Source organism: Oncorhynchus masou, chromosome 24, assembly GCF_036934945.1.
Source record: "Oncorhynchus masou masou isolate Uvic2021 chromosome 24, UVic_Omas_1.1, whole genome shotgun sequence".
NCBI classification, from domain to species: Eukaryota; Metazoa; Chordata; class Actinopteri; order Salmoniformes; family Salmonidae; genus Oncorhynchus; species Oncorhynchus masou.
The window spans coordinates 14,855,093-14,880,147 of NC_088235.1; the positions used below are offsets into that span (position 1 = coordinate 14,855,093).

Sequence of the window (25,055 nt, forward strand, 5' to 3'; positions counted from 1 at the left end):
CACACTGAGCCTGATCCTGGTCATGTCCAACACACTGACACTGAGGCTGGTCATGTCCAACACACTGACAGTGATCATGTCCAACACACTGAAACTGAGCCTGGTCATCATGTCCAACACACAGACACTGATCATGGTCATGTCCAACACACTGACACTGATTCTGATCATGTCCAACACACTGAAACTGAGCCTGGTCATGTCCAACACACTGACACTGAGCCTGGTCATCATGTCCGACATACTGATACTGATCCTGGTCATGTCCAACACACTGACACTGAGCCTGGTCATGTCCAACACACTGACACTGATCATGTCCAACACACTGAAACTGAGCCTGGTCATCATGTCCGACACACTGAAACTGAGCCTGGTCATGTCCAACACACTGAAACTGAGCCTGGTCATCATGTCCGACATACTGATACTGATCCTGGTCATGTCCAACATACTGACACTGATTCTGATCATGTCCAACACACTGATACTGAGCCTGGTCATCATGTCCAACACACTGATACTGAGCCTGGTCATCATGTTCAACACATTGAAACTGATCTTGGTCATGTGCAACATACTGACACTGAGCCTGGTCATCATGTACAACACACTGACATAATGCCTGGTCATCATGTCCAACACACTGACACAAAGCTTGGTCATCATGTCCAACACAGTGAGCCTGGTCGTCATGTCCAACACACTGACTCTGAGCATGGTCATGTACAACATACTGAAACTGAGCCTGGTCATCATGTCCAACACCCGGACACTGATCCTGGTAATGTCCAACACACTGACACTGTACCTAGTCATCATGTCCAACACACTGACACTGAACCTGGTCATCATGTCCAACACACTGACAATGGGCATGGTCATCATGTCCAACACACTGACACTGAGCCTGGTCATGTCCAACACACTGACACTGATCCTGGTCATCAACTCCAACATACTGACACTGAGCCTGGTCATCATGTCCAACACACTGACACTGAGCCTGGTCATGTCCAACACACTGACACTGATCCTGGTCATCAACTCCAACATACTGACACTGAGCCTGGTCATCATGTCCAACACACTGAGCCTGGTCATCATGTGCAACATCTGGACACTGATCCTGGTCATGTCCAACACACTGACAATGAGCCTGGTCATGTCCAACACACTGACACTGATCATGCCCAACACACTGAAACTGATCGTGGTCATCATGTCCAACACACTGACACTGAGCCTGATCATGTCCAACACACTGACACTGAGCCTTGTCATCATGTCCAACACACTGACACTGAGCCTTGTCATCATGCCCAACACACTGAAACTGAGCCTGGTCATCATGTCCACCACACAGACACTGATCCTGGTCATGTCCAACACACTGACACTGAGCCTTGTCATCATGTCCAACACACTGACACTTAGCCTGGTCATGTCCAGCACACTGACACTGAGCCTGGTCATCATGTCCAACACATTGACACTGATCTTGGTCATGTGCAACATACTGACACTGAGCCTGGTCATCATGTCCAACACACTGACATAATGCCTGGTCATCATGTCCATCACACTGACACAAAGCCTGGTCATCATGTCCAACACACTGACACTGAGCCTGGTCATGACCAGCACACTGACACTGAGCCTGGTCATCATGTCCATCACACTGACACTGAGCCTGGTCATCATGTCCAACACACTGACACTGAGCCTGGTCATCAAGTCCAACATACTGACACTTAGCTTGGTCATCATGTCCAACACACTGAGCCTGGTCGTCATGTCCAACACACTGACACTGAGCATGGTCATGTACAACATACTGACACTGAGCCTGCTCATCATATCCAACACCCGGACACTGATCCTGGTCATGTCCAACACACTGACACTGAACCTAGTCATCATGTCCAACACACTGACACTGAACCTGGTCATCATGTCCAACACACTGACAATGGGCATGGTCATCATGTCCAACACACTGACACTGAGCCTGGTCATGTCCAACATACTGACACTGAGCCTGGTCATCAAGTCAAACACACTGACACTGAGCTTGTTCATGTACAACACAGGGACGATGAGCCTTGTCATCATGTCCAACAGACTGACACTGATCTTGGTCATGTGCAACATACTGACACTGAGCCTGGTCATCATGTCCAACACACTGACATAATGCCTGGTCCTCATGTCCATCACACTGACACAAAGCCTGGTCATCATGTACAACACACTGACACTTAGCCTGGTCATGACCAGCACACTGACACAGAGCCTGGTCATCATGTTCATCACACTGACAATGATCTTGGTCATGTCCAGCACACTGACACAGAGCCTGGTCATCATGTTCATCACACTGACACTGAGCCTGGTCATGTCCAACACACTGACACTGAGCCTGGTCATGTCCAACACACAGACACTGAGACTGGTCATCATGTCCAACACACTGACACTGAGCCTGGTCATGACCAGCACACTGACACTGATCCTGGTCATCAAGTCCAACATACTGACACTGAGCCTGGTCATCATGTCCAACACACTGACACTGAGCCTGGTCATGTCCAACACACAGACACTGAGACTGGTCATCATGTCCAACACACTGACACTGAGCCTGGTCATGACCAGCACACTGACACTGATCCTGGTCATCAAGTCCAACATACTGACACTGAGCCTGGTCATCATGTCCAACACACTGAGCCTGGTCATCATGTCCAACATCCGGACACTTAGCCTGGTCATATCCAGCACACTGACACTGAGCCTGGTCATCATGTCCAACACATTGAAACTGATCTTGGTCATGTGCAACATACTGACACTGAGCCTGGTCATCATGGACAACACACTGACATAATGCCTGGTCATCATGTCCATCACACTGACACAAAGCCTGGTCATCATGTCCAACACACTGACATTGAGCCTGGTCATCATGTCCAACACACTGACATTGAGCCTGGTCATGACCAGCACACTGACACTGAGCCTGGTCATCATGTCCAACACACTGACACAAAGCCTGGTCATCATGTCCAACACACTGACATTGAGCCTGGTCATGACCAGCACACTGACACTGAGCCTGGTCATCATGTCCATCACACTGACACTGAGCCTGGTCATCATGTCCAACACACTGACACTGAGCCTGGTCATCAAGTCCAACAAACTGACACTGAGCTTGGTCATCATGTCCAACACACTGACACTGAGCATGGTCATGTACAACATACTGAAACTGAGCCTGGTCATCATGTCCAACACCCGGACACTGATCATGGTCATGTCCAACACACTGACACTGAACTTATTCATCATGTCCAACACACTGACACTGAACCTGGTCATCATGTCCAACACACTGACCCTGGTCATCATGTCCAACACACTGAGCCTGATCCTGGTCATGTCCAACACACTGACACTGAGGCTGGTCATGTCCAACACACTGACACTGATCATGTCCAACACACTGAAACTGAGCCTGGTCATCATGTCCAACACACAGACACTGATCATGGTCATGTCCAACATACTGACACTGAGCCTGGTCATCATGTCCAACACACTGACATAATGCCTGGTCGTCATGTCCATCACACTGACACAAAGCCTGGTCATCATGTCCAACACACTGACACTGAGCCTGGTCATGACCAGCACACTGACACTGAGCCTGGTCATCATGCCCATCACACTGACACTGAGCCTGGTCATCATGTCCAACACACTGACACTGAGCCTGGTCATCAAGTCCAACATACTGACACTTAGCTTGGTCATCATGTCCAACACACTGAGCCTGGTCGTCATGTCCAACACACTGACACTGAGCATGGTCATGTACAACATACTGACACTGAGCCTGCTCATCATATCCAACACCCTGACACTGAACCTGGTCATCATGTCCAACACACTGAGCCTGGTCGTCATGTCCAACACACTGACACTGATCCTGGTCATGTCCAACACACTGACACTGAACCTAGTCATCATGTCCAACACACTGACACTGAACCTGGTCATCATGTCCAACACACTGACAATGGGCATGGTCATCATGTCCAACACACTGACACTGAGCCTGGTCATGTCCAACATACTGACACTGAGCCTGGTCATCAAGTCAAACACACTGACACTGAGCTTGTTCATGTACAACACAGGGACGATGAGCCTTGTCATCATGTCCAACAGACTGACACTGATCTTGGTCATGTGCAACATACTGACACTGAGCCTGGTCATCATGTCCAACACACTGACACAGCCTGGTCATCATGTCCAACACTCTGACACTGAGCCTGGTCATGACCAGCACACTGAAACTGATCCTGGTCATCATGTCCAACACACTGACACAGCCTGGTCATCAAGTCCAACATACTGACACTGAGCCTGGTCATCAAGTCCAACACACTGATCCTGGTCATGTCCAACACACTGACACTGATCCTGGTCATGTCCAACACACTGACACTGAGCCTGGTCATCATGTCCAACACACTGACACTGAGCCTGGTCATGTCCAACACACTGACACTGATCCTGGTCACGTCCAACACACTGAAACGGAGCCTGGTCATTATGTCCAACACACTGAAACTGAGCCTGGTCATGTCCAACACACTGACACTGAGCCTGGTCATCATGTCCAACACACTGACACTGAGCCTGGTCATGTCCAAAACACTGACACTGATCCTGGTCAAGTCCAACACACGTAAACTGAGCCTGGTCATCATGTCCAACACAAAGACACTGATCCTGGTCTTGTCCAACACACTGACACTGATCCTGGACATGTCCAACACACTGACACTGAGCCTGGTCATCATGTCCAGCACACTGATACTGAGCCTGGTCATCATGTCCAGCACACTGACACTGAGCCTGGTCATGTTCAACACACTGACACTGATCCTGGTCATGTCCAACACATTGAAACTGAGCCTGGTCATCATGTCCAGCACACAGACACTGATCCTGGTCATGTCCAACACACTGACACTGATTCTGATCATGTCCGACATACTGATACTGATCCTGGTCATCATGTCCAACAAACTGACACTGAGCCTAGTTTTAATGTCCAACACACAGACACTGATCCTGGTCATGTCCAACACACTGACACAGCCTGGTCATGTCCAACATACTGAAACTGAGCCTGATCATCATGTCCAACACATTGACACTGAGCCTGGACATCATGTCCAACACACTGACACTGACCCTGGTCATGTCCAACACCAGGACACTGAGACTGGTCATCATGTCTAACACACTGACACTGAGCCTGGTCATGACCAGCACACTGACAGTGATCCTGGTCATCATGTCCAACACACTGACACTGATCCTGGTCATCATGTCCAACATACTGACACTGAGCCTGGTCATCATGTCCAACACACTGAGCCTGGTCATTATGTCCAACACAATGTCACTGAGCATGGTCATGTCCAACATACTGAAACTGAGCCTGGTCAACATATCCAATACCCTACACTGATCCTGGTCATGTCTAACACACTTACACTGATCCTGGTCATCATGTCCAACACCTTGACACTGAGCCTGTTCATGTCCAACACACTGAGCCTGGTCATCAAGTCCAAAAAACTGACACTGAGCCTGGTCATCATGTCCAACACATTGAGCCTGGTCATCATGTCCAACACACTGACACTGAACCTGGTCATCTGCAACACACTGACACTGAGCCTGGTCATAATGTCCAACACACTGAGCCTGGTCATCATGTCCAACACACTGACACTGAGCCTTGTCATCTGCCAGACTGACACTGATTCTGATAATGTCCAACATACTAACACTGATTCTGATCATGTCCAACACTGAGCCTGGTCATCATGTCCAACACATTGAGCCTGGTCATCATGTCCAACACACTGACACTGAGCCTGGTCATCATGTCCAACACACTGACACTGATTCTGATAATGTCCAACATACTAACACTGATTCTGATCATGTCCAACACTGAGCCTGGTCATCATGTCCAACACATTGAGCCTGGTCATCATGTCCAACACACTGACACTGAGCCTTGTCATCATGTCCAACACACTGACACTGAGCCTTGTCATCATGTCCAACACACTGACACTGAGCCTTGTCATCATGTCCAACACACTGACACTGAGCCTGGTCATCATGTCCAACACACTGACACTGAGCCTTGTCATCATGTCCAACACACTGACACTGAGCCTTGTCATCATGTCCAACACACTGACACTGAGCCTGGTCATCATGTCCAACACACTGACACTGAGCCTGGTCATCATGTCCAACACACTGACACTGAGCCTGGTCATCATGTACAACACACTGACACTGAGGCTGGTCATGTCCAACAAACTGACACTGAGCCTGGTCATCATGTCCAACACATTGAGCCTGGTCATCATGTCCAATACACTGACACTGAGGCTGGTCATGTCCAACACACTGACACTGAGCCTGGTCATCATTTCCAACACACTGACACTGAGCCTGGTCATCTGCCACACTGACACTGATTCTGATAATGTCCAACATACTAACACTGATTCTGATCATGTCCAACACTGATCCTGGTCATGTCCAACACACTGAAACTGAGCCGGGTCATCATGTCCTACACACTGACACTGATCCTGGTCATCATGTCCAACACACTGACACTGAGGCTGGTCATACCCAGCACACTGACACTGAGCCTGGTCATCAGGTCCAACACACTGACACTGAGCCTGGTCATGACCAGCGCACTGACACTGAGACTGGTCATCATGTCCATCACACTGACAATGATCTTGGTCATGTCCAACACACTGACACTGATCCTGGTCATCAAGTCCAACACACTGAAACTGAGGCTGGTCATCTGCAACACACTGACACTGATTCTGATCATGTCCAACACTGATCCTGGTCATGTCCAACACACTGACACTGAACCTGGTCATCATGTCCAACATACTGACACTGATCCTGGTCATCAAGTCCAACATACTGACACTGAGCCTGGTCATCATGTCCAACACACTGAGCCTGGGCATCATGTCCAACACACTGACACAAAGCCTGGTCATCATGTCCAACACACTGACACTGAGCCTGGTCATGACCAGCACACTGACACTGAGCCTGGTCATCATGTCCAACACACTAACAATGATCTTCGTCATGTCCAACACACTGACACAGCCTGGTCATGTCCAACATACTGACACTGATTCTGATCATCATGTCCAACACACTGACACTGAGCCTGGTCATCAAATCCAACAAACTGACACTGAGCCTGGTCATCATGTCCAACACACTGACACTGAGCCTGGTCATAACCAGCACACTGACACTGATCCTGGTCATCATGTCCAACACACTGACACTGAGCCTGGTCATCATTTCCAACACACTGAGCCTGGTCATCATGTCCAACACACTGACACTGAGCATGGTCATGTACAACACACTGAAACTGAGCCTGGTCATCATGTCCAACACACTGACACTGAGCCTGGTCATCAAGTCCAACAAACTGACACTGAGCCTGGTCATCATATCCAACACCCGGACACTGATCCTGGTCATGTCCAACACACTGACACTGAGCCTGGTCATCATGTCCAACACACTGACACTGAGCCTTGTCATGTCCAACACACTGACACTGATCCTGGTCATGGTTCAACACACTGACACTGATCCTGGTCATGTCCAACACACTGACACTAATCTTGGTCATGTCCAACACACTGAAACTGAGCCTGGTCATCATGTCCAACACACTGACACTGAGCCTTGTCATGTCCAACACACTGACACTGATCCTGGTCATGGTTCAACACACTGACACTGATCCTGGTCATGTCCAACACACTGACACTGATCTTGGTCATGTCCAACACACTGACACTGAGCCTGGTCATCATGTCCAACACACTGACACTGAGCCTTGTCATGTCCAACACACTGACACTGATCCTGGTCATGGTTCAACACACTGACACTGATCCTGGTCATGTCCAACATACTGACACTGATCCTGGACATCATGTCCAACACACTGACACTGATCCTGGACATCATGTCCAACACACTGACACTGAGCCTTGTCATCATGTCCAACACACTGACACTGAGCCTGGTCATCATGTTCATCACACTGACACCGAGCCTGGTCATCATGTTCATCACACTGACACAAAGCCTGGTCATCATGTCCAACACACTGACACAAAGCCTGGTCATCATGTCCAACACACTGACACTGAGCCTTTTCATCATGTCCAACACACTGACACTGAGCCTTGTCATCATGTCCAACACACTGACACTGAGCCTGGTCATCATGTCCAACACACTGACACTGAGCCTGGTCATCATGTCCAACACACTGACACTGAGCCTGGTCATGTCCAACAAACTGACACTGAGCCTGGTCATCATGTCCAACACATTGAGCCTGGTCATCATGTCCAATACACTGACACTGAGGCTGGTCATGTCCAACACACTGACACTGAGCCTGGTCATCATGTCCAACACACTGACACTGAGACTGGTCATCTGCCACACTGACACTGATTCTGATAATGTCCAACATACTAACACTGATTCTGATCATGTCCAACACTGATCCTGGTCATGTCCAACACACTGAAACTGAGCCGGGTCATCATGTCCTACACACTGACACTGATCCTGGTCATCATGTCCAACACACTGACACTGAGCCTGGTCATGACCAGCGCACTGACACTGAGACTGGTCATCATGTCCATCACACTGACAATGATCTTGGTCATGTCCAACACACTGACACTGATCCTGGTCATGACCAGCGCACTGACACTGAGCCTTGTCATCATGTCCAACACACTGACACTGAGCCTTGTCATCATGTCCAACACACTGACACTGAGCCTGGTCATCATGTCCAACACACTGACACTGAGCCTGGTCATCATGTCCAACACACTGACACTGAGCCTGGTCATGTCCAACAAACTGACACTGAGCCTGGTCATCATGTCCAACACATTGAGCCTGGTCATCATGTTCATCACACTGACACCGAGCCTGGTCATCATGTTCATCACACTGACACAAAGCCTGGTCATCATGTCCAACACACTGACACAAAGCCTGGTCATCATGTCCAACACACTGACACTGAGCCTTGTCATCATGTCCAACACACTGACACTGAGCCTTGTCATCATGTCCAACACACTGACACTGAGCCTGGTCATCATGTTCATCACACTGACACCGAGCCTGGTCATCATGTTCATCACACTGACACAAAGCCTGGTCATCATGTCCAACACACTGACACAAAACCTGGTCATCATGTCCAACACACTGACACTGAGCCTTGTCATCATGTCCAACACACTGACACTGAGCCTTGTCATCATGTCCAACACACTGACACTGAGCCTGGTCATCATGTCCAACACACTGACACTGAGCCTGGTCATCATGTCCAACACACTGACACTGAGCCTGGTCATGTCCAACAAACTGACACTGAGCCTGGTCATCATGTCCAACACATTGAGCCTGGTCATCATGTCCAATACACTGACACTGAGGCTGGTCATGTCCAACACACTGACACTGAGCCTGGTCATCATGTCCAACACACTGACACTGAGCCTGGTCATCTGCAACACACTGACACTGATTCTGATAATGTCCAACATACTAACACTGATTCTGATCATGTCCAACACTGATCCTGGTCATGTCCAACACACTGAAACTGAGCCGGGTCATCATGTCCTACACACTGACACTGATCCTGGTCATCATGTCCAACACACTGACACTGAGCCTGGTCATGACCAGCGCACTGACACTGAGACTGGTCATCATGTCCAACACACTGACACTGATCCTGGTCATGTCCAACACACTGACACTGAACCTGGTCATCATGTCCAACACACTGACACTGAACCTGGTCATCATGTCCAACATACTGACACTGAACCTGGTCATCATGTCCAACATACTGACACTGATCCTGGTCATCATGTCCAACATACTGACACTGATCCTGGTCATCAAGTCCAACATACTGACACTGAGCCTGGTCATCATGTCCAACACACTGAGCCTGGTCATCATGTCCAACACACTGACACTTAGCCTGGTCATGTCCAACACACTGACACAAAGCCTGGTCATCATGTCCAACACACTGACACTGAGCCTGGTCATGACCAGCACACTGACACTGAGCCTGGTCATCATGTCCAACACACTGACAATGATCTTGGTCATGTCCAACACACTGACACAGCCTGGTCATGTCCAACATACTGAAACTGAGCCTGATCATCATGTCCAACACACTGACACTGAGCCTGGTCATCAAGTCCAACAAACTGACACTGAGCCTGGTCATCATGTCCAACACACTGACACTGAGCCTGGTCATAACCAGCACACTGACACTGATCCTGGTCATCATGTCCAACACACTGACACTGAGCCTGGTCATCATTTCCAACACACTGAGCCTGGTCATCATGTCCAACACACTGACACTGAGCATGGTCATGTACAACATACTGAAACTGATCCTGGTCATGTCCAACACACTGAAACTGAGCCTGGTCATCATGTCCAACACACTGACACTGAGCCTGGTCATCAAGTTCAACAAACTGACACTGAGCCTGGTCATCATATCCAACACCCGGACACTGATCCTGGTCATGTCCAACACACTGACACTGATTCTGGTCATCATGTCCAACACACTGACACTGAGCCTTGTCATGTCCAACACACTGACACTGATCCTGGTCATGGTTCAACACACTGACACTGATCCTGGTCATGTCCAACACACTGACACTAATCTTGGTCATGTCCAACACACTGAAACTGAGCCTGGTCATCATGTCCAACACACTGACACTGAGCCTTGTCATGTCCAACACACTGACACTGATCCTGGTCATGGTTCAACACACTGACACTGATCCTGGTCATGTCCAACACACTGACACTGAGCCCGGTCATCATGTCCAACACACTGACACTGAGCCTGGTCATCATGTCCAACACACTGACACTGAGCCTGGTCATCATGTCCAACACACTGACACTGAGCCTGGTCATCATGTCCAACACACTGACACTGAGCCTGGTCATGTCCAACACACTGACACTGATCCTGGTCATGTCCAACACACTGACACTGATCCTGGTCATGTCCAACACACTGACACTGAGCCTGGTCATCATGTCCAACACACTGACACTGAGCCTGGTCATCATGTCCAACACACTGACACTGAGCCTGGTCATCATGTCCAACACACTGACACTGAGCCTGGTCATCATGTCCAACACACTGACACTGAGCCTGGTCATGTCCAATACACTGACACTGAGCCTGTTCATGTACAACACACTGACACTGAGTCTGGTCATCATGTTCAACACACTGACACTGAGCCTGGTCATCATGTCCAACACACTGACACAAAGCCTGGTCATCATGTCCAACACACTGACACAAAGCCTAGTCATCATGTCCAACACACTGACACAAAGCCTGGTCATCATGTCCAACACACTGCCACTGAGCTGGGTTCAATGCCATCTTTTCTCCTCTAGTACAGTTGGTAGTAGACCCACCACAGGCCAGGTCAGAATGGGATGTTAAACATCCAACACGTGAAGGGGAGAAACCTAGCCTGGTCCCAGATCTGTCTGTGCTGTCATGCCAACTCCTATGTTCATGTCTGTCTGTGCTGTCTTGGCATCTCCTGTGTGTGTGTATGTGTGTGTCCGCATGTGTGTGTGTGCCATTAGACATGTGCAGTGTGTGCCCATAGACATGTGCAGTTGTTGTCTCATGGTCAGCCATGTAAATGGTCAGAGATGAATTGGTGGTTAGGGGCTGTAAATCAGGCTAGGCCCAAGTCAAGCTGGCCCTGTTTAACCACAAGATGTCCCACTGTGGCCAAATTGGACAAAGATGTTTTACTTCCTTTCCCCCCCTAAAGTCTGGTGGACTCATGCAACTCTTCCAAATATGTTTCCAGCTGTTGCTGTGTGTGTGTGTGTGTGTGTGTGTGTGTGTGTGTGTGTGTGTGTGTGTGTGTGTGTGTGTGTGTGTGTGTGTGTGTGTGTGTGTGTGTGTGTGTGTGTGTGTGTGTGTGTGTGTGTGTGTGTGTGTGCCTTTAAAACATGTCTGTGGATCTGGTTGATTCATGACTTCTTTCCTCTCCTCTTTCCTCTCTTCTTTCCTCTCCTCTTTCCTATCCTCTTTCCTCTTTTTTTGATTGAATATAGAGGGAAAGAAACACAAGATATTTCAAATGCTTATCGTTAACTCCCCATCATTACCCTTCTGTTATCCTCCCCCGTCATTACCCTTCTGTTTTCCTCCCACATCATTAATCTTTTATTTTCCTCACCCATCCCCATTACCCTTATGTTTTCCTCCCCCATCATTACCCTTATGTTTTCCTCCCCCATCATTACTCTTCTGTTTTCCTCCCCATCATTACTATTTTATTTTCCTCCCCCATCATTACCAATCTGTTATCCTCCCCCATCATTACTATTTTATTTTCCTCCCCCATCATTACCAATCTGTTATCCTCCCCCATCATTACTATTTTATTTTCCTCCCCCATCATTACCAATCTGTTATCCTCCCCCATCATTACCAATCTGTTATCCTCCCCCATCATTACTCTTTTATTTTCCTCCCCCATCATTACCAATCTGTTACCCTCCCCCATCATTACTCTTTTATTTTCCTCCCCCATCATTACTCTTTTATTTTCCTCCCCCATCATTACCCTTCTGTTATCCTCCCCCATCATTACCAATCTGTTATCCTCCCCCATCATTACCAATCTGTTATCCTCCCCCATCATTACTATTTTATTTTCCTCCCCCATCATTACCAATCTGTTATCCTCCCCCATCATTACTATTTTATTTTCCTCCCCCATCATTACCAATCTGTTATCCTCCCCCATCATTACCAATCTGTTATCCTCCCCCATCATTACTCTTTTATTTTCCTCCCCCATCATTACCAATCTGTTACCCTCCCCCATCATTACTCTTTTATTTTCCTCCCCCATCATTACCCTTCTGTTATCCTCCCCCATCATTACCAATCTGTTATCCTCCCCCATCATTACTCTTTTATTTCCCTCCCCCATCATTACCCTTCTGTTATCCTCCCCCATCATTACCAATCTGTTATCCTCCCCCATCATTACTCTTTTATTTCCCTCCCCCATCATTACCCTTCTGTTATCCTCCCCCATCATTACCAATCTGTTATCCTCCCCCATCATTACCAATCTGTTATCCTCCCCCATCATTACTCTTTTATTTCCCTCCCCCATCATTACCCTTCTGTTATCCTCCCCCATCATTACTATTTTATTTTCCTCCCCAAACATTAGCCTTCTGTTTCTCTCACCCATCATTACCCAGCCAGTCCACTCTCAATGGAAACAAATGTTAGCGTCTGTATCTGCTTGTGTTTGTCAACCGCAGCACGCACACAAACACACACAGGTTGACCTCACGCCACCACAATGACACAGTGATTTCTGTTAACATGATGTAATATTGTCAGATATCTCCACATCTGCAGTATTTCTATGACCCACTAAAATGAAAGACTGAAAAAAGTGATAGAATCAGACACAATGGATATAAGGAAGAACTCCATATTTTTAATTGGTTTGGTCTGTTGGGGAAATGTGATATGGTTTTATTTAAATGAAATGCAGAAACACAGAGCTGTAAGAGGTTTGGTCTGTTGGGGAAATATGATATGGTTTTATCTAAATGAAATGCAGAACCACCGAGCTGTAAGAGGTTGCATGTGACTGTGACTGTGTCACAAACCACACCCTATTCCCGCTAATTTCCTATGTAGTGCACTACTTGTGACCAAAGAAGTGCACTAAATAGGACATAGGGTGCCATTTGGGATGCACAGTAAGGCAGCAGGATGGATTGTTCAGTTGCATCTGCGTTGGATGGGGCTTAAAAGGGAGTTTGAAGCAGGTCGGGAATGACGAATTGAGGTCACGTCATCAGAATGTTCATAGCATGAAAACAATAGCACAGATCCCCAAAAAGGACCAGCTTGGTCCCAGATCTGTTTGTGCTGTCTTGGCCCTTTATATGATCATTCTATGTTGCCAAACTTGGGGTGACAAGGACCATAACTGTTGGCTAACAACACACACCGGTTTGAGAAAAGGTTCATAAAGGACAGTTGCTGTGACATAATACAGCATGAGATTTGAGATTATGTCCTTGAAATATCTTTAGGCCTACATATCATATTGCCCCCTATTGGTAGGTCTCAGTCTATCTAAGCTACATGGGCATGTTCTTTGGCATGTTAACAGAAAACATTCAAAACAAAATTTGCAATGGAAACCTAAAATGATCCTTTCTCATTGGACAAGTCCAGGTAGTCCGTTCCTTTTTAACAGAAACAAGTGTCTCTTGTCGTGGAGGTAGTCCCTCCTTGTTTCAAACTATTTTTTGTCTCCATTTGGTGGCTACTGAACACAACCAGAACAGTAATGTTCTGAATCCAACTGTCTCTTACCTGGCTTAGTGACTTCACAGCCCTTGTTCCTAAGAATGTCATCCACAGATGTGTCGAACATGAAGCGAACGTTCTGCAGTAACCCCTGTGTGACAAGAAAATAGGCTGTTATGTGTCACATTGGACTCGCAGCTAGGAACAACTTCTTTAGTATTCACTTACCTTGAGCTTGTATGTCAAGTAAAAAAAATACAGACTGAGTTATTCTTATTGGCTAACATTAGATGCAGAATGACTTAAGGGGCAAGATCTGAAATGGTGTCCTATTCCCAACATCTGGTGCACTACTTTTCTGGACAAAAGTTATTCTTACCCTGAAGTGGTTTTCACGGATGGATCCCTTAGCGACGAACATTCGGCTCCCCTCCGCCTGCAGGTACTCGTAGAACGGCTCATCCAAGATGAAGCTGTCGATGAGACTGCAGCCCACAAACAGATTTGCGTTTTCGCCATGAACATGAAGTGTGATATTCTTCCACTGCGAGTCGGACAGGTCAACATCCTCGAAGGAGACAACATTTTGGGAGCCGTCCACCCAGTAGACAAGGTCCAGCGTGTTGGCGCGGCCGTTGGAGACTATTTCAAACTGCCGCTGGCCGTTGGCACCTTCCATGGCGATGAGGGTTCCCCGCGATCCGCGGTCCTGGCGCATGCTGGCCACGAACACGAAGCCCTCATTGTTCTGGATTTGCTGAAGCATCTGTTTGAGCACGGGCGCGCTCACTGAGGGCAAATGGTCGAAGCGGATGAAGCGGTAAGCAGGGTTGTCCGTGTCTTGGCCGCGGAATTGCTTGGCGCCCAGAGTCTTGCGTGTGATACCGCTAACATCAAACAGGTCAAACGTTGTGTCGTCATCCGATGTGACCTCGCCATCTTCAATCAGTCATACAAGTGATTGATAGGGAGAGGAGAATGTGTACAGCCAATTAGCTTGATGAAACAGCAAAGCATTCTATGTAAAATCTGACCAAGTGATTATAACTAAGTCTATAGCAGGGCTCTCCAACCCTGTTCCTGAAGCAACCAGCTCTCAAAGTCTCACATCAGAATTAGACGTTCATCCTTGTTTCTCAAAAGTCAAATTTCGAAGTTGTTGCAAACGTCAAATTTTCAAAAGTCTATGATTAGGCATTAACTCTGAATTTTTAAGGTTAGGATTAAGTTTAGGAATGTTTATGGTTAGGGCATTAACTCCAAAATCCAAATGGTTAAGGTAGGGGTTAAGGTTGGGATAGGCTCAAAACAAAAACATAAAAAGCAACTTTCTATTGCTGGATTCAAACTTGCAACCTTCAGAATCAGCGACAGATGCTTATACCCATCTGCCATCCCCTTCCACAACACCCTAGGAAAACTGTAACCTACTTGAAGGTAACAACGCCCCTAGTGGGTGGTTTCCACATCGTCTCCCAACGTCCTCAGACATAGATGGACCACGTTGAATACTGACTTGTATCATGGCTGACCTGGCTGTCCTGGAGAGCGACTCTCCTGTAGGTTTTTCTTCCAACCCCAGTTGTAACTAACTTGATTCGGTTTATCAATCATCTAATTATTAGAATCAGGTGTGCTAGATTAGGTTTGAAGATTAAAAAAAATCTACAGGATGGTAGCTCTCCAAGACAGGGTTGGAGTTAAAACCTACAGAAAGGTAGCTCTCTATGAACAGGGTTGGTATTAAAATCTCCAGGAATATGGTTGGAGAGCCCTGGCTATAACTTAACTCGGTATGCTTTCAGTCACAAGAAAAAATGACAGTATCATATTCACTCATGATTCATTTTTTAAAATCAAATTAGTATGAAACATACATCACATCATAATTTAACAATAAAAATGAAATGGCATTGAGGTTATGATAATGATGATGAAAAGTCGTATAAACTTTATGCATAAGTAGATTTACCTTGAGGTAGCGCTGAGGAGCAAAGTAATAAAATCGGCAGCAAGTTGAGACTTCTGAGTATCATATCTCCTTCAAAACACAAGAGACACAAACGCTGATTATCATCCAGGGAAACCGCAAAGTTAAAGTTGTTAACTTCATCACGATTGTAATGACTATCTAATAAGTAAAATGATAAATTCTATTTCTTATTCGCACTCTGCTCAGCTGTCACAAAGCGACCCCAAGTTCATTGCAACTGTGAATAGTGAGTTCTCAGTCATGCCATACCATGACAAGTGCATCACCTAATGTCAAATCCACAGATCTGCTTCAACAGTAGCAACGCTATGAAGGAGCCCAACTGTCTCCAAAACTAACGCAGGTTTATCGTGGAAGATACAAAACATACATTACACCTTACAACGTGCACATACTGTAGGTGGTCTGTTATAGGCTATTGGGAAACAATTATACACTACTTCTAAAACAACATTTCTGCAAAAGCATAACGTTTAACAAAACGAATCAATCACAACAAAATATAAGTGTGCTACATTCTTTAACTAAAGTATTCTGACTAGCAGTCAATTTGAAACTTATTGCAACATTGCTGATTGTTTTTGAAAATGCAAATAAATTCCCCATGCACATTGGAATACAACAATTTACCGGGTGAAAGTGCAAATTCCCTTTAAAAAAATCCGTTAGATATCCAATAATAAAAAAGAAGGTAATAACAAATATATTTTTCAAATAAATATGAATAGTGTAATGAAAACGGAATAGCTCCTGTAACCTGGTGCGTAAAGTGTAATGTCCGCTTGGTTTACTTCACTAGATCTACATTATGTAGGGAGAACTCGAGCGAAAGTGGCTTAGGCACCAGTCTCCCTCCCTCCTATATACTACTCACTACGACCCTGTCAGTCAAGTTTAAGTATGAAATGTGTGGAACCAATTTTTAAGGCAGAATTACGTAATTCCGTTCTGATAGCTAATTTTGCTTATATCTGTTTCAAGCGGCATTTACCGGTCCCCGGCCCCTCCCTCGCGCTCTCCCGTTTCCCAATCCAACCTCCCCATCAAGCCCACTTCATTACCGAAGTTCCAACGGAATCGGGTTTCGGGGAGGAGTTTTTGATGGAGAAAACGCGATAGCGAGGTCGGATGTGAGGCTTGCGTAGCCTTTTAGGTCTGGGAGCAGTGGTGTGCCCAGGTGGTGGCCCAGCGTGGCGGCCCCCTGAATTCTGATTGGCCAACCAGAAATTATTGTATAGACAGCAAGACTCGATCTCAATCAATCTCACCAGAGAAAGCATCTGTGTGAACGAAACAACCTTCCTCTGTTTTCAAATGTGTAGCCCATGTATCTAATGCTGTTTGGCTGAATGAATTTACTTACTTTGACTGACATCCTTATATGAACTGTAACTCAGGAAAATCACAAATCATTTTATACATTTTTTATTTATATTTGGGGTTAAACATTTTGGGCATCCATGAATACACGAAAGTTGTAGGCTGAATGTCATGACACTTATGGTGTTAGTAATAGATGTATCCTTCCATTCAAATGGCGGGTGCAGAGTGCACTGTTTGGATGCTGGATAGATTTTGGAGTAGAGGAACATGTCAAGTAACCTAGTTAACCTGTTAGAAGAACATGTCAAGTAACCTAGTTAACCTGTTAGAAGAACATGCCAAGTAACCTAGTTAACCTGTTAGAAGAACATGCCTAGTAACCTAGTTAACCTGTTAGAAGAACATGCCAAGTAACCTAGTTAACCTGTTAGAAGAACATGCCAAGTAACCTAGTTAACCTGTTAGAAGAACATGCCTAGTAACCTAGTTAACCTGTTAGAAGAACATGCCAAGTAACCTAGTTAACCTGTTTGAAGAACATGCCAAGTAACCTAGTTAACCTGTTAGAAGAACATGCCTAGTAACCTAGTTAACCTGTTAGAAGAACATGCCAAGTAACCTAGTTAACCTGTTAGAAGAACATGCCAAGTAACCTAGTTAACCTGTTAGAAGAACATGCCAAGTAACCTAGTTAACCTGTTAGAAGAACATGCCTAGTAACCTAGTTAACCTGTTAGAAGAACATGCCAAGTAACCTAGTTAACCTGTTAGAAGAACATGCCAAGTAACCTATATACATTTTGTGTTAAATGTCATATCTTTACTATAAAGCCATACAAACTATTTGTGTACGCACAAGTGCGTACACACATACAATTCACGATATAATTCACACTCTGGATGGCACTTTCAATTTAATTTACTGTTGTATGCTAATACCCTTGTTTAAAATTCTGACCTTTAATACAAACACTGTAACAAGACGTTTGGAAATGATTTATCAATTATTTGAACCAAACCTAAGCTGAAGTATTTAATGCGTTGACCCATCATAATCATATACTTTTTAAACCCACCATGCATCGATTAAGGTAAAACATGTTCTGGCCACCTCTAAACTTGGTCTGTGCCCCACCTTTCCCACCCCATGCAACAATGTTTGGATCCAATTTTTAAGGCGGAATTACATAATTCCGTTCTGATAGCATCATTTGCTTATATCTGTTTAAAGCAGAACCCCATTCAACATGTTCTGGACACTCCTCTGTCTGGGAGCGCAAAGCTTGGTCATGGCTGTAAATTAAAAATATATCCGCTCTATAACATATAGTCTTTGGAGTGCAGTATTTTTCAAAACATTCCCAAAACTTTTACAAACACGTTTTTCTGTTAGTTTATTTAACAGCTCGGAATTTTAACAATTCTTAAGGCAAGCACATCAACTGCAGCCTACCTATTCAAACTACAGTATAGGATTTGTTCTACTTTTTAATCCGACCAGATCTAAACCAGCATTCATTATATTAGGCTATAGTTCCCCGATGCCTGTTCAAGTCTACAGTGAATTAATGTGGCTTCTGTAACATTCGTTTGTCAAATTTACATAATATCTATAACCTATAGCCTAATAATTTGTCATTCGTTAAATATCACATTTAGGCACCAAAATAAAGTCAGCAATTCACACTGATCCACTATGATCCGTACATGGGCGGGACATACGCGCTGCTTACTGATGGGGGAATACTGATCCTCTAGCGATGTCTCGTGTGATCATTTAGTCAAAGGCATTTAGAACACTGACTGTTCAGACTGACTTGAATTTTGAGGGTTAAAACGACCGACCGCGACCGACTCACCGGCTGTTGTGTGTTTTTAGGAATTTGGAAGCTCCCGCGTTGCTGGCAAGTAGTACTGTATCTGGTCTGGAAATAAGTAGTTCCCTTCTACTTCTGCTCCCCTCTATGTTGTCAGATAGGAATGACTCGTATATTCCACTAACATTCCTTCGTTCCCGGCTCATGGAGAGGGGTCATGAAACAAACAATAAATGGAGATAGATGAAGTGCGCGTCATTTGGAGACCTCCTTGTCTTATTTTGACAGGAACAATACGCAGGGAATAGAACGGACAGTAGCTTACCAACATAGCCAATAGGGCAGTAATAACTGAGGAATGTTCTAATAAGGAAAGAGTATCCAAGTATGTCAGTCTTAGTCATGTTTTTGAGGTGTTGGTTTCTAGCATGTTTCTAGCATTTTAGTACACTAGTCAGTTATAAGCATATTATTCCAATCAAAGGAAATATGAATCCAGCCAGTCTTTGGCCACCGTTTCCACACAGAATGCCAGTAAATACAAATTGATTGATGCCCCTTCAGTTGCCAGGTGCTCTCTAGAAAGGTTGCAGCTTACTCTTAGTCTTACCCATAGCCTTTTGGGGGCCCTTGGTTGGGGTGACCCCAACAAGCAGGTCAAATCTTATTAGTGGCCCCCTCTTGACAGCAGAGAAAAAATTTACGTTTTCATTTCCTGCGATTCTATACATTTTGCCATGGACTGCACCAGATTTGCCAGTTCTTGCTATGAGATGTTACCCCACTCTTCCACCAATGCACCTGCATGTTCCCGGACATTTCTGGGGGGAATGGCCCTAGCCCTCACCCTCCGATCCAACAGGTCCCAGACGTGCTCAATGCGATTGAGATCCGGGCTCTTCGCTGGCCATGGCAGAACACTGACATTCCTGTCTTACAGGAAATCATGCAAAGAACGAGCAATACTGCTGGTGGCATTGTCATGCTGGAGGGTCATGTCAGGATGAGCCTGTAGGAAGGGTACCACATGAGGGAGGAGGATGTCTTCCCTGTTATGCACAGCATTGAGATTACCTTCAATGACAACAAGCTCAGTCCGATGATGCAGTGACACACCGCCACAGACCATGACGGACCCTCCACCTCCAAATCGATCCCGCTCCAGAGTACAGCTCTCGGTGTAACGCTCATTCATTCGATGATAAACGCAAATCTGACCATCGCCCCTGGTGAGACAAAACCGCGACTCGTCAGCAAAGAGCACTTTTTGCCAGTCCTGTCTGGTCCAGCGACGGTGGGTTTGTGCCCTTAGGTGACATTGTTGCAAGTGATGTCTGGTGAGGATCTGCCTTACAACAGGCCTACAAGCCCTCAGTCCAGCCTCTCTCAGCCTATTGTGAAAAGTCTGAGCACTGATGGAGGAATTGTGCATTCCTGGTGTAACTTGGGCAGTTGATGTTGCAATCCTGTACCTGTCCCACAGGTGTGATGTTTGGATGTACCGATCCTGTGCAGGTGTTGTTACACGTGATCTGCCACTGCGAGGATGATCAGCTGTCCGTCCTGTCTCACTGTAGAGCTGTCTTAGGCATCTCACAGTACAGCCATTGCAATTTATTGTCTTGGCCACATCTGCAGTCCTCATACCTCCTTGCAGCATGCCTAATGCATGTTCACACAGATGAGCAGGGACCCTGGGCATCTTTCTTTTGGTGTTTTTCAGAGTCAGTAGAAAGGCCTCCTTAGTGTCCTAAGTTTTCATAACTGTGACCTTAATTGCCTACCGTCTGTAAGCTGTTAGTGTCTTAATGACTGTTCCACAGGTGCATGTTCATTAATTGTTTATGGTTCATTGAACAAGCATGGTAAACAGTGTTTAAACCCTGTGCTATGACGATCTGTGAAGTTATTTGGATTTTTACGAATTATCTTTGAAAGACAGGGTCCTGAAAAAGGGACGTTTCTTTTTTTGCTGAGTTTACTATTATACTGGTGTCATGAAGAGAATAACTCAATTTAAGAGAAAGAGAGAGAGAGAGTCAGGAATCTTCAGTTTTCTGGTGGTGATATTGTCTGTCTGACCCAGATCATATAGACATGCTGGGCTTTGGTTTTCATCTTTCCCCGAGTTACTTTTTTAGAAACAACTAGCTTTGGTACAGCCAGTTAACAGCTGGAGTCCACTAGTCACATATCTTTTTAGTGCACCGCAGAGATACACATTTTAAAGTTGGGAAACATGGAGAAACTGTGATCTGAGCAAACATCACATCAGCAGTTTTTCTCTCTCTCCCTCTTTCTATCTTTGTCTGTCTTGCTCTCTTTCTCTCTCTTTCTCCCCATTCTCTCTCTCCCTTCTCTCTCTCCCCTTCTCTCTCTCCCCCCTTCTCTCTCTCCCCCTCTCTCTCCCCCCTCTCTCTCTCTCTCTCTCTCTCCCCTCTCTCTCTCCCCTCTCTCTCCCCTCTCTCTCTCCCCCTCTCTCTCCCCCTCTCTCTCCCCCTCTCTCTCCCCCCTCTCTCTCTCTCCCCCTCTCTCCCCCTCTCTCTCTCCCCCTCTCTCTCCCCCTCTCTCTCTCCCCCTCTCTCTCCCCTCTCTCTCTCCCCCTCTCTCTCTCCCCCTCTCTCTCCCCCTCTCTCTCCCCCATTCTCTCTCTCCCCATTCTCTCTCTCCCCATTCTCTCTCTCCCCCTCTCTCCCCCTTCTCTCTCTCTCCCCCTCTCTCTCCCCTCTCTCCCCCTCTCTCTCTCCCCCCTCTCTCTCTCCCCATTCTCTCTCTCCCCATTCTCTCACTCCCCATTTTCTCTCTCCCCTCTCTCACCTCTCTCTCTCTCACCTCTCTCTCTCACCCCTCTCTCTCACCCCTCTCTCTCTCACCTCTCTCTCTCTCCCTCTCTCTCCCTCTCTCTCTCCCTCTTCATGGCAAGTCTTCGATGATGGCTGTCACTTTGTTGTCTTCTTCCAAACAGTAACACCATGTGTGTTTTTCACAGAAACTGCATACTGTAGAGGTTTTGCACTTCAGATCATTGGAGAGGTAGTCTGGTTAAATGAGACAGAAAATTGAGTTCACCATTTAATCCACATTGAGCGCAGCATTCAGTTTGGTTTAACCAGGCTATTGGAGAGGATGAGTGACATCTGAAGACACATGACATGGAATTTTTTAGGTCAACTCATAGTCATCAAATATGAAGTAACCCAAAAAGCTACAACCACGCAATAAAATTAGATTAATTGCTCCTTAATCCAGACTACGCCAGCCATTCAGTCACACCAGTAAATTACATTTGGCGAGGATGGCTAGTGCTGTAAAACATACCATTCAACCATTTTACAGTCCCTGCTGGAAACATGGCATTTATGTCACTTTTATAACCCAAAAATGTTTTATCATTATTCTGAGGCAAAGAGTCGCAATGATGTATACGATTGCTTAGTTTGCAAGATCTGCTGTACTTTGCAAAATATCTTCATTTTTGACCTGCCATTGTATACCCAGTAGTAAATCACATTTTCTAAATGAATCAGAAATACTTCATTTTTTATCAGAAATAACACTTTTGTTTTACACTTGCTGCATTCTCCGGAGCAACATGGTCTGATATCATAAGGTCCCAAATGGCACCTTAGTGTTCATGGCGCCGCAGGGCATGGCTGCCATTTTACGGACTCCTAACCAATTGTGTTATTTTGTGTGTTTTTTCGCATTGTTTGTAACTTATTTTGTACATAATGTTGATGCTATCGTCTCTTATGACTGAAAAGAGCTTCTTGATATCACAACAGCAAATACTTACCTGAAACTGGATGAAGATTTTTTTTTAAGAGTCTGACGCAAAGGATATAATGTTGCTCCCAGACAAGGTCCAAATCCCCGTCATTTGCATGAAGAAAAGAAGGAGATACAGGGGTGCAGATCAGGGTGCCTTGTGAGAATTTGTTGGTGAGTGGGTAACCCGCCTCTACCATCCGTTCTATTGGCCAACATGCAATCACTGGAGAATAAACTGGATGAGCGCCGTGTGAGACTATCCTACCAATGGGATATTAAAATCTGTATATTATCTTATGTTACAATGAGTGGTGGCTGAACACTGATAATATACAGTTGGCTGGGTTCTCCGTGCATCGGCAGGACAGAACAGCCACGTCCGGTAAGACAAGGGGTGGGGGTGTGTGTCTATTTGTCAATAACAGCTGGTGCGCAGTGTCTAATATTAAGGTAGTCTCGAGGTATTGCTCGCCTGAGGTAGAGTACCTCATGATACGCTGTAGATCACACTATCTACCAAGAAGCTGTAGACCACACTATTTAGATAGAAAAATCTATAATTTTCATAGCCATCTATTTACCTCCACAAACCAACGCTGGCACTAAGACACTCAAGGAGGTGTATAAGGCCATAAGCAAACAAGAAAAATGCTCCCCAAGAAGTGGCGCTCCTAGTGGCAGGGGATTTTAATGCAGATAAACTTAAATCTGTTTTACCTCATTTCTACCAGCATGTCACATGTGCAACATGAGGAAAAAAACTAGACCACCTTTATTCCACACACAGAGACACATTAAAAGCTCTCCATCGCCCTCCTTGTGTCAAATATGACCATAATTATATCCCCCTGATTCCTGCTTACAAGCAAAAACTAAAGCAGGAAGTAACAGTGACTCACTCAATATGGCAGTGGTCAGATGACGTGGATGCTACGCTACATGACTGTTTTGCTAGCAAAGATTGGAATATGGTCCAGGATTAATCCAATGGCATTGACGAGTATACCACTTCAGTCATCAATAAGTGCATCGACAACGTCATGTCCCCATAGTGACCATATATATCCCAACCAGAAGCCAAGGATTACAGGCAACATCCCCACTGAGCTAAAGGCTAGAGCTTTCAAGGAGTGGGACACTAATCTGGACAATTGTAAGAAATCCCGATATGTCCTCAGATGAACCATCAAACAGGCAAAGCGTGAATACACAACTAAGATTGAATCCTACTACTCCGGGTCTGATGCTAATCAGATGTGGCAGGGCTTACAAACTATTACAGACTACAAGGGGAAACCCAGCCGCAAGCTGTCCAGTGACACGAGCCTACCAGACGAGCTAAATTCCTTTTATGCTTGCTTTGAGGCAAGAAACACTGAAGCGTGCATGAGAACACCAGCTGTTCTGGACGTGTGATCATGTTCTGTGTGATCATGCTCTCCATAGCCGATGTGAGCAAGACCTTTAAACAAGTCAACGTTCACAACACCCCAGGGCCAGACGGATTACCAATACGTGTACTCAGAGCATGTGC

General features: G+C 45.9%; 1 protein-coding gene across 3 annotated transcripts in view; it reads right to left on the reverse strand.

Moving 5' to 3' along the window:
- LOC135511860 (thrombospondin-2-like) overlaps window positions 1–17,566 on the reverse strand; it is an 80,112-nt gene extending 62,546 nt beyond the window's left edge. For 2 of the 3 annotated variants that reach the window (XM_064933355.1, XM_064933353.1), the window contains exons 1-4: window positions 17,241–17,566; window positions 16,590–16,658; window positions 14,997–15,556; window positions 14,684–14,768 (exon numbers count right to left, since the gene is read on the reverse strand). In XM_064933355.1, coding sequence (XP_064789427.1) covers window positions 14,684–14,768; window positions 14,997–15,556; window positions 16,590–16,653 — 709 coding nt within the window. In that variant the 5' untranslated portion in view covers window positions 16,654–16,658; window positions 17,241–17,566. The remainder of the gene's footprint in view (window positions 1–14,683; window positions 14,769–14,996; window positions 15,557–16,589; window positions 16,659–17,240) is intronic. The other variant, XM_064933354.1, reaches the window with a different exon arrangement.
- Window positions 17,567–25,055: the final 7,489 nt, after the last annotated feature.